The 16455-nt window shown below is 36.6% G+C and overlaps 1 protein-coding gene across 4 annotated transcripts in view; it reads right to left on the bottom strand.

Moving 5' to 3' along the window:
- Positions 1-3570: 3570 nt before the first annotated feature.
- Positions 3571-16455, bottom strand: part of ALS2 (alsin Rho guanine nucleotide exchange factor ALS2) — a 61428-nt gene continuing 48543 nt past the window's right edge. For 3 of the 4 annotated variants that reach the window (XM_016131107.2, XM_016131109.2, XM_036236580.1), the window contains exons 25-34: positions 16064-16231; positions 12515-12632; positions 11571-11728; positions 9655-9777; positions 9014-9190; positions 8108-8153; positions 7841-7902; positions 7150-7299; positions 6810-6906; positions 3571-4919 (exon numbers count right to left, since the gene is read on the bottom strand). In XM_016131107.2, the coding sequence (XP_015986593.2) occupies positions 4881-4919; positions 6810-6906; positions 7150-7299; positions 7841-7902; positions 8108-8153; positions 9014-9190; positions 9655-9777; positions 11571-11728; positions 12515-12632; positions 16064-16231 (1138 nt within the window). In that variant the 3' untranslated portion in view covers positions 3571-4880. The remainder of the gene's footprint in view (positions 4920-6809; positions 6907-7149; positions 7300-7840; positions 7903-8107; positions 8154-9013; positions 9191-9654; positions 9778-11570; positions 11729-12514; positions 12633-16063; positions 16232-16455) is intronic. The other variant, XM_016131110.2, reaches the window with a different exon arrangement.

Raw genomic sequence — 16455 nt, 5'->3', positions numbered from 1 at the left:
TCTCATGATGGCAGCAGTGTCCTGAGCTGGAACACCAGAGTTCTCCTCTTTCCCTCTCCCCCTCTCCCCCTGCCATGTGAGGACAAAGGAGGAGGCAGTCTTAGAACCAGGAAGAGTCCTCACTAGAACCTGACTACGCTAGCACTCTGATCTCAGACTTCCAGCCTCCAGAACTGTGAAAAAAATACATTTCTGTTGTTTAAGACACCTAGTCCCTGGTATTTTGATATAGCAGCCCAAGCTAAGACAGAAATTCATTAAACACCCCAGAAAATGATTTTACCTCCCTCCTTCCAGGTAGCTAAGAAAACCATTGTGATTTATTGTCTTCAGAGCGTTCATCATGCTTCACAAGTCTCTTACGCATTAACCCATTCAGTGTCTACCTCCTATGTGGGTCACGCCTTACAGGGGCAAGGTGTCTACTCTGCCGTTCACTGCTGTGGCCTCAGCAGCTCTAACAGTACTTGAGGTATAGCAAGCACTTGGTATTCCCAGGTTTGTTGGGAAGCATAAAACAGGAAGCTAAGAAATGGAAGCAAAAGGCTGACACCTGCTGCCAGGAGTTCAAGCTGCTGGAACCTCAGTCCTGAGGTGGGAGGCCGCTGCGCCCCTCCTCTCTTCCTCAGCCTGCTTATACTGACTCCAGCCTTCTTCCCTATCAAACTTTGAAATCTGGGGCTGAAGGAGATCTCAGAAATAATCAAAGGCAACCTGCATTTACAGGTGGGGCATCTGACACTCAAAGAGGTATTCAGTAGAGTCAACAAGTAGTAAACGCAGAAGTTTTCCTCCTTTGTTTCCAATATTCGTCCTGAAGATGCTAGTGCCTGGCGAAAGACTGTGATGTCACTTACTTGTCTTCCTTTTCGTGACTTCTAGACCATTTTTTTTCACTTGAGACTCACCTGTTTTTGCCGTCTTGGGAACAAAAATTCTTGATTGAGACTGTTAAGTTGAATAGCCGAACACCTGCAATTCTGGGCTAAGTAACAGGAAGGATAGCTAGTTCTATCATCAGCCTAGAAGCTGCATTAGTGTTACTGACTCCTGAGTTTGTCCTGTTATTTTACGTCAGTATTTCCATGAACAATTAAAAATGTGATTACTATTAAATGCCACACCTTCTATCCCGATTATGCTCCTTTTTCAAAATAATGCTATTAGACAAAGTCTAAAAGCCTCTTGAAAACTTAATGAGAAATGGCCTATACAAAAATGGCTGGCTTCCACTGAGTCAAAATGCTGATTAGGACTGGGACACTCAATTTAATCGAATTCCATGACAATTCATTGTTCCATACCTTAAAAATGGCTTCTTGGGTACTAGATTTATTGGTGATCACTTTGTAAGTTATATATAGACATCACTATGTTGTACACCTGAAATGAATATTGTAGATCAACTGCAATCAAAAAATGAAAAAATACTTTAAAAAATGGCTTTTTAAAGCAAATCCCCTTTCGAAATTATAAAATCCTCCATGTAATTTAGATTACAATGAAACTAAACCATTTAAATCAGTTTGCCTAGAATTATATCTTCAGCTACTAAAAATTGGCAGAAGGGCAGACATTTATAGAGCCCTCTGGTAGCTGAGGGTCATTTGGCAGGGGCTCTTACCTGCAAGACTGTACACGTGATGTTGCTCCTGTCCAGAGAAAAGCTCCAGTAGGAAACACTAGTGGGCTATTAGCTGCCAAAGTCACCTCACACCGTTGTAGATAAAATCCCTGTACATCCTCTTTGATTTAATCCACAGGAGCCTAACCCAGCCTAACCGCTAAATTACTCGCAAGCCTCCCCTGTCACAAATCTTAAGTATTTTTGCACTGAAGACTCTGATAATTTATATCATTTTCAACCTTTACTTTAGTATTTTCTCTCTCAAATTGCCAGCACATAATTAGCAGTTAATATTAGATTAATATTTTTTGTTGACTATTTCAGGACAACAGCCACACCCTAACAGAAGACGGCATTTTTAATGAAAGGAAAAACTGGAGATACCTGAGAGTAACCTGATCTATTAACCTTACTAATTTTCTAACTTTATAATAAGAAAGGAATGAAAGACTCTTCAGCCAATAACCATCATGAGGCTTATAAAAAATAGTTCCTTCTGGAAGGTCCCCTACCAAGCCAGTGTTCTGAACTTAATAGTCCATTCTCTATCTCATATGGAAGCTACTCATTTCTTGGCAAATTTTATATTACAAGAAGTCAGTGGGAAGAATATCTGAAAGTCGATATCACAGAAAGTACAAGAGAAAGGTACTGCTTACAGCAAAGCAAAGGGTAAAGACCAAATAATAATTATAAGAAGTTTATCTGTTTAATCCTAAATTAAACATATGGGTTTCCTTTGCTCTCCACTGTAGATGAAAATCCAAGCTGGGAATGTGATGCATTTGTGACTGTTCCAAGCACAGCATATTTTATCAAAAGCACATTTTCTTAAAAGTTTTCATTTTTTTACTTTGTGACCTTTTAATGCATAACCCAGCTATGAAATGACATCAATGGCTGTAGTAGCAAAGAGCACGGGGATTAAGGTAGGAAGTCCTGGGTTGGAGTCCACGCCCCAACAGGGAGCAAATCACAGCCTCTCCATGTCTGAGAAGCAGAGATCAGCGGGGTCAATACCTGCCTCACTGTGAGCAATCATCATGTGTGTGAGAGATCTTTGTGAATTGCTGCATGGATGCTGGGTATTTCTATTTACAGTCATTGGTCTGGAGATTTTGGGTTCTTTTCCCCAACAGAATTGAAATATTATAATTTTAATATGCTACCCGAAAAGCATAAATATAGGATGAAGAACTAAAGTAACTGCATATTTTCATTCATGACTCAAATAAAAGGATGAATTATAATTTTTTTTAGGGGGGTTGGTGAAGGGAGGGGGATTGAGACAGCCTACCAACATTTGAGAGTTTCTTAGTGGGTCTCAAATTTTCCTCTGTCCATTTTCACAATCGCCCTTGTTTGTCTCTCTCAAAGGGTCAAAGGCATTCAGTACATTTGTCTTTACAAGCCAAATGTGGGACTTGTGTTTATTCAAAAGTTAAAACACTCCTAATGGAAACACAAAGTGCTTAACATACATTCATCTGTAATTATTGGTCTCTTCCCAACAAAAGGCAAGCAAATTCTGGTAGAAAGCAGCAGCAGAATAAAAGATTTCTTGAAAAGAAATTACAGGAAAACAATTACCTAACGCCTAATATTTCTAACCAGAATTTTAAATCCTCATTCTTCTTTCCCTGAATCTGTTTGGGGGGGGGGGGGGACTATCAAAATATGCCTTTTATTCAAAGAAATAACAGATTTTAAGGCCCTTGTCCTTGTTATTATAATTGAAAAATTAATTTGTTCTTTGTCACCAGGCATGCTATAATTATACGTTTATGTTTATTTTAAAGGGATCTCTAAAATACCAGAGGAACCTCTGAGGCCAATAGAAAGAGGCGTGGATTACAATGTGGGCAAAGAAAATACTAAGCCTGGATTTCTTTTGAATTTTTAGGCTTCCCTGTGTTGTTTCTTTCACAATCAAAACAACCTCATAAAGATGGATGTCTTTTATTAAGAAAATTGCTGTTATATTACAGCCAACATTCCCAAACAATATTTTAATAAACACTTGTCCTGATTATAAAGTAGAGCAGAAACCATGATCCTTTTTCAAAATCGATTAACATCTGCCGACATTAACATAAATCAGGAGGACACTCTGTGCGCTCACCGTGGTGTGTGCTAGATGAAGAGCACCTATGTTATTCAAAATATCTACTAGTGTTACTTGCACAGTATAAACCAACCACTTACAATAGGACATTTAAAAAAAAAAAAAAAGCGAGACACTAAAATGTGGAAGTGTCACAATACTTTGAATGGGAAAAGCCAAAGCTTATTTCTTTTCTCTTCCCCTCTGTGAGTTCGATGCGAGGTACAGGGAAGAACCACAACACGAGATCAAGGGTGGATGCAGTTCTTTGCTTCCGTGTGTCCCAGTCCTTCGTCCTGCTCCGAAACACAGCCTGCATGCAAAAGCTCTCAGGCTCTCATTCACAGGCCTCGGGACGCAGCGTTTGCACATGGACAGAGGAGGCTCCACAGCAGCTCAGAGTCAGTGTTTGAATTCCAGTGTATCATTCTGTAGAACCGTGAGGAAACCAAGAACAAAATTCCTATGTTCTTTTAACCAGGAGACAGAATACTCCTATTCGGACGTGTTCCATGTTTGGGGTTAGGATGTGACTGTCACTACATTGAACCTCTCCCATCATGAATACCCTGGTGGAAAAGCTTAGAAAAAGTTAAAACTGCAGTTTAAAAGTTTCTCTTTCCCCTCCCTCAGCAAAGAAGCATGATGCACACGACTGCAAGGAATTCAGGAAGGTATGGTGTGGCCACTGTAGTTTCAAGTGCAATCTGCTCCTTGCAAAGGGCCCCAGGGTAACTAACTGCAGGCAAACCAGAAACTCAAAAATACCCATCAACTTGTTTAATGTAAGAAGCTATATTGAGAACTAGTCTTACAATGTCGTGTAGCTGGCATGCCCTTTACTGTAGGAAGGGATATCTTCTTTTTTCAAACAGTGGGCATATGATATTTTGAGAACTTAATGTAGACCAGAGACTGGTCTAATCTGATTTCTACCTCCTTTTTAATCTTCCTTTCCAACCGTATAGATTTTTTCTTCTTCCCTGGGCTCGGGGTTCTGATCATTAGTAAGACTCAGAAATAATAACCAAAATATAACACTACGTTCTAATTTTAAGACCGTTCTTTTTTGCCACTATAGGAAGATGCCAGATGGTGCTATAACAGATACTCTGTATAGGTAATCCAGTCGTCAAGCTGTTTTGCAGCCTAGTTAAGCTTCTCACGCTGGATCTGATAGTAACATGCCTGAAAAAGTTAAAAACAATTTCAAATTTACTTTGAAAGAAATTACATAAGCATAACAATGCACATGGGATTGAAGAAGGAAATCCCTTAATAATTCTGATAGCTCAACCAAATCAGTTGCTTTCATTTTTCCCCGTCTTCTTCCAGTCCCCCTATCCAATGTCTATTTTGCCTAGTTGTAAATAGGACAAATTTTTGTACATTTCCCTTTAAAATAAAAAGTTTTTAAAAGCTGTTTAATATTCTTTGCTAAGTATAAATATCATATTTTGCTAAACCACTATTTATTGGACATTTAGAGTGTGCTGATTGTTACAAGGCATACCAACGCTGTAATTAGAATCATCTAGTGTGTTTGACAAACATAAAGATTAAGCATCTTTACAGAGTCAGAATTTCTGGGAATGTATTTTTAAGAAGCATCCTCAGGTGATTCTGAAAGTATCCGGGCTTGGGAGTTACACTATAAAGAACACCTCATCCAAACAACGTAGAGTGTTTTCTGCTCTTTAACTAGGATATGCCTTTGAGGGCAAGACTACTTAAGACTCCACGATAATTTTTGATATTGATGACATCAATATTAATAACAACTGTTTTCCAAAAGGGTCACTGTTACTTAATCCAGTACCAGCAATGTGGGATAATACTGATTTCACTATAACCCCACCAGAATGGGGTAAATTTTAAAACACTTTTGGTAATTTAGCAGGTACAAAATGGCATCTTGTTTAAATGTGCAATATTATTATTTTCAGTAATGGTGAGCATGTTCCTACATGTTCCTGATATGTTTAGATATGGTCTTCAATAACATAAATGCTTAATAATACAAGTCACTGGTGATCAATATTTTCTCCAGTTCTCCCCATCTTTTCAGTTTATTTAAGAGAAATGTTAATGGTAGTAAGTTGAAAAGTTTAAAAAAATAAACCCAAGTCAGAAATCTGACATTAAATTCTAGTTTTTTCTTTTTTCTTTTCATTTTAGATTGTCTTTTCTTCTCTTCCTTTTTCTAAACTTGAACCCTAAAGAATCTATAATTTGCAATGCGGGTGATTCCATTGTGATTCCACTCTCCTTCCAAAATTCCTAATAAGCTATTGCAATACTTTGACCCTTTATTAAATAACTGCTCTTTTCCATTTTTGTGTCTGATGATTCCATTTTCATATGTGAAATTTTCATTATAATAATTGTTTACATGTTTAGGTATCTGTTAATTCCTGTGACAGTAATATATTATCTTAATTATTGTAATTTTATAATATTTTACTAACTGGCAGGGTGTGTCTATTCTCCCTCTTTTTTTGAAAATGTTTTTGTCATTTTCTATTTATTGTTCTTCCAAATAAACTTCAGAATGATTCTTCCAAAGAAAAATCAAGGTGAGAGGACAGAAATGACATACAACAATCCCTAAAGAACAGCCAGATCAGAGAACCTCACTTGTCACCTACTGGTTATAGTAAATACATGGCGGGGGAGGGGGGGAAGAAGATTCAATTTGTATTCATTCTATATATACTGCCTTGTGTTTTACCAGTTACATTAAATAGCTCTACTGTTAGATACTTTATTAGACACTAAGAATCCCTTTTGTTTCTTTTCTAGAGTTACTTTTATACAGATGGCCTACATTTATAAGCATGTGTAAGAATTTGAATTTATAGGGAACACTGGGTAGTAAATAATCTGCTTTAGTATTCTAAGAATAACTGACTACGTTTCTTAAATGTATTATCATATTTTAAAATATTAACAATATTGCTATAAAGGCACTTAATGTTTGCATTAAACATATAAAAAAAGTGGTTAATGACAGATTTATAATATGGTAAATGAAGGACAGACTTTAATATAAAAATATTAAATAATACCTATACTTACCTTCAAAGTGGTGAACATTATACCCTGTTCTCCATGCTGAAGATATGGGTCCATTAGATCCTCAATGAGGTGTACCTCAGAGCCTAAATTCCTAATCCTGCCCCAAAGGGAAAAGATACTGAGTTATTTCCATTCAAATGTACATTTTCCTTCTGAAACTATTTGAGGGGAAAAGAAAGGCCAACTCAAAAAAGAGATAGTATCAAAGTAGGATGGGTTAATAAACACAGATTTTTTTTTCTAATTGAAGAGCATATTCCTGTTACCAGTTCAGAAAAAGCGAAAGGCATATATATTAAAATAAGGAGTCCCTAATATTAAGTCAGAAAAGATTAGTCACCTGGCCCGTAGCACCACATATAAAAAAACCGGAAACAAGTCATCCATGGACCACAAGAAGTCTTCTTGAAGTGATGCCAGGACACTCTGAGAAATCTCTTCAAAAGTCTGCTGGATGACTTTAAGTTTGTCTGATGGGGTAAATGTTGTGCTGTTGAAAAAAAAAAGAGAGATAGCCTATAATTTTCATAACAGAGCCATTGATATTAATATTTTTACAGTATATCCTCTTGGGGCGTATATGTCTTAAGTTGGACACATCAGGCGTAATGAGTTGCTGGTAAGGATGACCTCTGCATTCCTATGGTTCTTTGAGAAAAGAAGCCTCCAGCTCTCTATGGAAGAATTCATGAAGTCACACATCGTCTCCTTTTACCCAACTGGATCTTATTTTCCTAATACATGCTCTTCTCTGAGTCAGGAGTTTGGTTAATTTCCATTTGGCTAAGGACATGATTATGTAGATACGTTTCTGGGTAGTCTCTCCACTACTTTTGAAAATGCAAGAGCCTTGTAGAGTAAAAGGTAAACCAAATGTCTCAAAAGAAACTTTTTGATCTTCAAGTTGAGTTTGACACCATCTAGGAATGCAGGAGGTGTTTAAAGCTTAAGTAAAAACAAGATCTCATTAATATCTTAATAAACCAACCATTGTTTTGATTTATGTGATTTTCCAACAAATCGGGGATTACCTGATCTGCTGTAGACACTCTACGGCTGAGGCGAAACAAGCATCTTTTGTGGTTGGTAATACCTGCAAAAACGAATTTATGAAACTCAAAGAGAAAAGTTGTTTTTTTGCAATAACAATAAAAATAAAAGATACCGATGGCAGGGTGAATGGATATAACTTGGGCTTGAGTACTATTCTACCAAAGTAAAATGGAAATGTTGTGCTATCTTGAACCCCCCGCAGCAAAGAAAAGCATAATTGCTGAGTAACCTAAAATCCACTATACCTTTTTAGTGTCTCCAAGAACTGACAAGGTCACTGGCCAAAATTTCCTACAATAAAATCCATACTTTGTTAATATAAATTGTTACTTACGGCAGATTAATCCCCATAAAAACAGTTGATGGCTATGTTGCCTTCCATGTCCCCATTTAAAATAACTGTTCCATAGATAGGTTATGTTTTAATAAACATTCCAGGAGTAATTTTTAAGAGTTTCTATCATGGCCCTAAGGGAATTGTCATTCTATATGCCAACGATCCTACCCATTTTGGATATTACTAAACATTAGCCAAAATCTTTATCTCACTTTTACTATTAAATTATTTCATTGAAAAAATTTACTTTCCTGTTAAAGCGTCTTCACTTTTTTTTGGATAGTACAAACATAATTATTGGGTGTTGGGGTGATCAGCCTTATCATAGCACTAGAAAGAAAGCCTGATCACTTAGTATTCCTGTGGAATAATAAGAAACAATGCAACAAAAAGAGCACTTCTAAAACTTATAAGTGAGAAATTACAGACGGAAAAGGAGGGGAGAGAAGGAAGAATGCCAAGGACTGAATACAAATACCTTCCTTTGAAAATGTGAATATGTGTATTTTGCTTTAATGAACTACAAAATGTCAGTTAAGATAACTCAAATATAATTTATATATATGTATATATATGTTATACACACACATGAATAAAAAACATATTCCAAAGAACTACTGGGTTCATACTTATCTCCAAAATATCTCAGAAATAAAGATGATTAAAAATCACTATTTCGCAAAATAAGATGTATGCAATTAAGTGGATAAACTGCAAACCATATACATTAGATAGTAGAGTACCAAATTCCTGATAATCCTGTTTGCATTTGAAGTGAAAACCACTTGATTCCACTCATAGCTTCTGTACATACCTCTGCACCCCAAGGAAGCCCAGAAGAGCAATATCTGGCTGCTTATTTAGCCGCAGCACACATTCCCAGTAAATGTCTTCCTCACGATCGTTATCCAGGGCATACAGCATAAACAGTGGCGGGTAGAGCCGAGGTAGCAGCACAGGAAGCAGTAACCCAGAACTTGTCACCACATAACTACAAAACATTGGCAGAGGGAGAAGCATTCATATTACAATTGAATACAGAATCAAAGTTGAAAGTAAAGATAAGAAATTTTGAGTAAAGAAGCAGTTATATTACTCTACTTTTACATATGGAGTTCAGATGAGGAGCTTGCCTAAGGTCCCAGAGTTCTGTCTTGGAGCACATGTAAATTCTTTTCATTAATTCAAAATCTAACTGAAAACCTACTTGGTGTTCATTTCGAGACTGATTTCTCTGTGGTTATTCTAGTTCAGCTACCTTTGTGCCCAGTCATTTGTGGTTATACTCTCATGAACTTGAGACCTATAAGGAACCTCAGAGATCACCAAGTCTAACCACATCATTTTAGAAATAAGGAACCTGAGATCTAGAGAAAACAACTTTCCAGGATTCTCTGAATAGGATTATTTGCTCCCCAACCCCTTTCTTCACTATTTCCATCCAACTCTATTTACCCAGGCTCTGGTGATTCCGATCTGGAATCTGACTTCCCAGTGCAAAAGGATCTCCTTTCAGTTGGCAGGGGAGCAGAGAGAGGAATTGTGCTGCCCTCTTCAGGAAGCTCAGGGAATAGAAACCTAAGGAGTAATAAAAAATATAATTATACAATTATACCTCTAGAGCGGCTAAAGAGTAAAAGCACACTCCCATTATCTAATACATTTAAGGACCTATGAAATCAAAATTCATAATAATATTTTAGTTCTAAGAGTCTTAAATAATGCTTCTCACAGAATAAAGTGTAGTTAAGAGTGTAGTTAACAAATAAAACCACTAAAAAAATCTTCATGTGCTATGTTTTTTTTTTTTGTCTAGTTATTAAAAAATGAAGATCTATATACATTTTTCTTATTGGCAAATCTCATCTTTGGTCAATTTTTATTGCCCAATTAATGTAAAAATTTTTATGTTTATTAAAAAAAAGTCATGTTGCTGAAAAAATTTTCCAAATGGTCAAGCTGCCAAGTTGTTGAGGATTTTTTCTAGGCTTTGAATTTGCTCTAGATCTTATCTCCAATCTCTTGTATGCAAATGTTGGGCTCTACCATAAACAAGTTCATTATCCTCTTTATTTTTACAGACATTAACAGTGACCCTTTCTCTTTAAAGGCAGTCTGCAATCTTCTCTATTTTTGTAGACATACCTTGCCCTGTCTCTGCCCCCAACTTTATAGTTGGGAAAGCTAAGAAAGGTCAGGAAATTTATCTTCATTATACCCATCTAGCTTAATGTCAGAGATGAAATACTCCCAGCCCGGTGGTTTTTAGTAGGTCATACTGCCCCCTCAAAATCTGAAACATTTCCAAATGCATTTATTAATTTTGAGGCTAATAATAAAGTTTTCTGGGAAAAATTCATAAACTTTTATATAATTATCTCAATATAGTATTTACTGGTTGGCTTAAACCAAGTCAAAGATCTTCCATTTCACCAGTTTCAGATTTCCTTGCTGCTTGAAACTGTCTTTCCAAAGACGCTTACTCCCTCACTTGCTCACTGCCTTCAGGATCCCCCTGCTCAGATGTCACCTTATTAGTTAGGCCTCCCTGACCTTCTCTTTAAAATAGTATCTTACCTCCAGCCCCATTCTCTTTCCCTCTGTCGCATTTATTATTGTCTGACATACTATATATTTTGTTTACTCTGTCCCCACTAAAATGTAAGCTCCATGAGAGAGTACAGATTTTTAAATTTTTATTTTTTATTTTTTTGGTTTTGTTCACTGATAAATTCCTCCAGAAGCTAGAATGGCTACTAACATATAAAAGCCCTGAATAAATATTTGTTGAATAAATGAACAAATATGACGCTTTCGTCAAGGAATAGGACATAAATACTCAGGGATAAAATTTCATATCAGACTTTATCTTCTTTGTAGTTAGGTTTAAGAGACATGATTTTGCCTAGAGATTAAATCCAAATAAAGAGTTCTATATTTCATACCAAAATGAGAATTTAAAGGAACCCATTTATTTTACTCATTATTATTATTTTCTTATTATATTTATAAATATAAATATGTTCTTATTATATTTATATATAATATAAATATATGATATATTCTATAATTATTATAATTACTATTATATTTAATGAGTAAGAGAGACATAAAGAAAATAAGTAACAAGGGCTAAGTTTCATTTTTTTATATTTATAGTATAAACGTAAAGTAAAAACATGTTTTCATTATTCAACCATTTAAGGTTCTCTAGCATAAACCCCTTTGCTTGATGAGTAATTTCTGTGATAAAGGGAAACATTAATAATTCTTCACAGAGATGTAGTAATCTCTAGATTCAGGGTGAAGATACCCAAGGATTAGTATAAAGTAGGATTCCACAACTTGCAGACCTCAGTGAGATCTCTTACCTCACCAGCTGGAAAATTCGCTTGAGGTAGGACTTAATCTCCTTCACTGCCTCCTGCAATAACCTGCGGTTGGCTCCCACACCCACATATGTCATCCTATACACTGCGACCAGCGTCTCCATGAGCCTACCCAGGGGGTGTAGAGGAGTGTCACAGGCCTGAGACAGGAGGAGAATTAATGAAGACAGTCAATGTGCACTAACGGCAGAAACAATCGACCGATAAATAGTAAACTTTCAAATGTCAGGAGTCAACTTTTGAACCAAGAAAATTCAAATACTCTAACTTTCCTGAAAGTGTTGAGTCTACCCAAACTACATGCAGTAGGAGCTCCTAATCTTAAAAGTCTTTTAACACCTTGGGAAAACAGCTTCAGGTACACTGATATAGAATATCATTAAAAGAGAGGTTCTAACATACTTTAAACTTCACAAAAAAAATATGTAAAATGATACCTTGGAGAAAACTAAATAAAGATTGTTGATTATGCTCTGAAATAATCGCTCTTCAGGTCACTTGATTTCTCTTAGTGCTCCTTCCTGCACTCCCTATCAATGCACATCAGACTTTAAATTGTGGCTGATCTTACAGGAAACAAAGAGGACATAGCCAGGGGGTGAGAGCAGCAGCTTCATTCAGACGATCTCTAGTTTTGCTAATGTTACTAACAAAAAGCCATTTTAAGCCCTGACCCTAGTTCTTAAGAACCCCCTTGAACACTTTACAAAACTTAAAAAGTCCTATTGTCATAATATAGCAATCTTCATGCAGAAATGTGCTTTTAGTAATCAGAGAATTAACAAAGAGAAATACTTTGAAAGCAAAACAGGATTAGGGTAATAATGAGTTGTAAGTAGATTTAAATAATGTATTATGCCAATTGCATCATTCATTCACAAGACCAGCGTAATTTTCTTTTATTTTTACCTTTTTTAAATACTTACTTTTATTAAGTATCTCTTGATGTCATCATATTTCTCCACTGAGAAGGCACCGACATGCTGAGGAATAAATTCTAAACTCTCTAGTGTCTGAGTCTGTGAACGACTTAATATCTCTGGACTATAAAAAGGGAAAAGAAAGCCTATTATGAATTTCATATCAAGAAAGCAAGATGATTATAATGTGCATATAAAATACAGTCACCAACTAAGGATGAAATGGAGCATCCAGCACAGTGTTTGTCCTAAATGAGCTTATAAATGGTAACTGACCCACTATAAAGTTTATATAATAGTCATTCAAAACAGTATTTAATGTTACATCACACCAACTACAATAAATTAACGAAGGTTTTGCTCCAACATAAACCATGGTGTTGGGAAAGACTATAGTGTTAGCTTGAAGAGAAAACTGATAATAGATTTGTGACAAGAGGAAAATGAACGAAAGGGAGAGGAAGAGCTAAGGAAAAAGGAAACCTAATCAAGGGGCAAAGGAAGAAATGAAAATGGGCTCAAGAAGGAAGGAGATAATAAGGATGCGACGACAGATGGTGAGGTAAGCACCTAATGGTAAAGAGAAGCTTTGGATGAAGAGGTTAAGACGAAACACAATTAGTAATTAGCAGAAATCTTTAGTAATGGAACTCTACCATTAAATTATAACCAATTAGAAATCAGAAACAGTGCACAATCATTATTATTACACTATTCCGGATAAACAAATAAGATAACAACATGGTTTTATATAAAAGTTCATTCATGAATGAAACACTATAATCGACTCCCATTCAACCCAAATATAACAGAAAAAAAAGAGAGAGACCCCCACACTTTCTACACTGCAGGGATTAGCAAGTTCTTTAGGCGCAAATGCTCAGTAATGCTTGTGGAAGTTACTGGCCAAATTAAAGAATAAGGAAATATGAACAAAGGCGGATGAAGAAAAGAAAAGCAGGCATAAAGGAAAGAAAAAAAGAAAATGAGAGAAAATAAGAAAAAGTAGAAAAAGAGAAATGAGAAAGTACACCTGCGATTTTTCTTTCAGCACTTCAAAATTGTGCCACTTCCTTCAGGCTTCCAAAGGATATCATGATGCTATACGTTTACACTGCTGTTTCCCTGTGTCGGGCATCATTTTTTTTAGTTGCTTTCAAGATTTTTTTTTTTTTTCCCATTTGAAAGTGATGTGTTTGTACATGGATATCCCATTTTTTCCCCCCAGGATGCAGTAAGTTCAGCTTCTTCAGTCTGTAGGTTTATGTCTTTCGCCAAACTTGGAAAGTTTCAAAACCATTATTTGTTCAAATACTTTTTCAGCCCCACAATTTTTTTTCTCTCCTCTGGGATCCCAAGGAGACAAATATTAGACTTTCGGGTGCTTTAGACCTGTTTATTTTTTTAATATATAAAAGTTCATTCAAATGTTTTTTCTCTGTTGTTCAGTATGCATAATTTCTATTAAGCTACTTTCAAGTTTACTGACTCTTAGGTCTCTATTCTGTTACTGAGTTCACTCAGTGATTTTCAAAATTTTGGTTGCTGTATTCTTCAATTATAAAATTTTGATTCGTTTCTTAATATCTTCTATTCTTTGCATATATTTATCAATTTTAATATTTGTTTCAAGGGTGTTTGCAATTGCTCGTTTGAGTTTTGATACTAGCTGCTTTAAAGTTCTTGTTAGTTCTTGTCAGATAATTCCAAAATCTATGTTAGGGTGTTTTGATGTCTATTGATTGATTTTCTCCAAATAATTTGAGATTTTTCATGGCCCTTTGATTGCCAAGTAATTTTGGTTTATATCCCAGACAATTTTGAGTATTATGAGACTCTGGATCTTATTTAGATCTTATGTAGAATGTTGGCATGCATAATGAACACAGGAGGCTTGACACTATTATCTTAAGAAGGACCTGCTTGTTAAGTTGACCCTTGACTCTTGACTGGTACCTGGAAACTAAGCTTCTTAAAAGTTCTCTACACTAATGTGAAACATTCCCTAACTGATAAGGGTATTTTGCTGTCCATAGACTGTACTAACGATGTGCTTTATGGTAAACGCCTTCTTTCCTTCTGAGACTGTGGAATTTGGGTAGGTGCTAAGCACAGGGTGTCAATGTGACCAGTCTTCATTAAAAACCTTGGACTGAGTCTCTAATGGACTTCATTGGGCAGAAACTTTGTACATGTGTGGCTGAATTTTATTCTGGGGGGAAGAATGTACTTTGTGTGACACTTCGCAGAAGGGAGAGCATAGAAAGCTTGCATGTGGATTCCTCCACAATCTGCCTGTGCTTTCTTCCCTTATGATTTGGCTATGGGTCCTTACTGTTACACAGGTAAAAACATTTACCTGTGAGTACATGTTGAGTTTTATGAGTCCCTCTAATAAACCACTAAATGTGCAGTCATCTTAGGAATCTCTGATATCTTTGTTTCAGCCTTCCACTGGCTGTGGTTCCAATGTCAGTTCACTCCTCAAAGCCTCTGCAGTCCTTTTTGGGTCTATCTGTGAGTGTATCACCCAGTGGTCAGTCTGGGACTTGGGTGGAAGTCTCCCTATTGGTCGGTTCTCAAAGTGTGTCATATGCTAATTAGGATCACATTTACACATGTGCAAGCCTGGGATGAACCTAGAAGCTCCTAAACAACTTTACAAGGTTGCTTTCCAGAGCACTGTACATTAACTTGCCAGCATTTTCTGGTTCTCTTTTTAGGTTCTCTGGCAGAAACCGCCCATCTAGGACCAAGTGGTAGGAGGGGAGAGGGAGAGAGAGAGAGGGATAGAGGGAGAAAGAAAGAGGGATAGAGGGTGAGGGATAGAGGGATAGAGAGATCGAGAGATAGAGGAATAGAGGGAAAGGGAGAGACACCAAAAAAGCAATGGAATTTGACCATGACTCTTGGACCTGAGGAGCCACCAAGGGGGCAGAAGATTCCATTCCCTCAATAGCTTCAGCCCTTGCAAGCTTCCTGCTCATGGCTGCTCTAGCAGTTGTCATGCTGCCTCTGCCACAGAAGCACCTGGTGGCTATCGCATGAGAAAATGGAGAAAAAGAAGAGAAAGAAAACCCAGCATGTCTCCTCCACATTATCTGAGCTTTAGGAGTCTCTCTTCTACATCTTGAGTCAAAAGCAGAGGGTTTTTTTTTTTTCCTGGATTTCCATCTATCTACACCACAGTGCTTACTTTAAGGTTTTAGGTTACAATGAGTTTGGGCTGAGGGATACTGAGGTTTAAAAAAAATTCAGTAAACTCATAACTAATTTAATGGTACTTGGAATTCAAGTTTTCTTCCCCAATACACTAGCTGATATTCACTTTCAGTTTTCAAATAGCTGTCCATATTCTTCTGTGTGAGTTTTACAGTTGGCTTCAGCAGAAGATAAAGAGAAATGTGTTTTATCCATCTTACTCAGAAACAGAAGTAGATCACTGACTTTTAAATTATATTTTTAAGTTAAATGTGGTATGTCTTGACTACTCGCTGGTTTTAAGTTTTCTCTTCCTACCATGCTCTGCCCTATACCGGGCAGGCATTCACTCACCTGTCTCTGTGTTGGCGCCGATTGGCAGTAAGGGCCACAGCAATATTCTCCCATGCTTTCCCAACTTCCCCTTGGCCTGGGTTCTCACAGCCCAGCTGACGCCAACATTCATCAAACACTGCTTTCCATTTCTCATCAGCCGGCACTGCCAGGTTTCCTAGCTTCCTGCTAATAGAGTCATATCAAGGTTTTATTAACCACTTTTTTTGTGTGTGTGTAAAAATCCTAAATAGAAACTAATATACAACTGGGATTGCTTCTATGATGAAACTACTTAGATTGATAGTGGTTCTATTTTCAAAACACTACATGAAAATTTTAAAGGGATTTTTTTTTAGCTATTTAATATTTATTAGATTCTAAAGTGTATGAATTGTTAAGTACTAAGTACC

Source organism: Rousettus aegyptiacus, unplaced genomic scaffold (assembly GCF_014176215.1).
Source record: "Rousettus aegyptiacus isolate mRouAeg1 unplaced genomic scaffold, mRouAeg1.p scaffold_m13_p_2, whole genome shotgun sequence".
In the NCBI taxonomy this organism is placed as follows: domain Eukaryota; kingdom Metazoa; phylum Chordata; class Mammalia; order Chiroptera; family Pteropodidae; genus Rousettus; species Rousettus aegyptiacus.
Note: the sequence above shows the minus strand (reverse complement) of the source record. Positions and strands in the feature narration are given on the sequence as shown.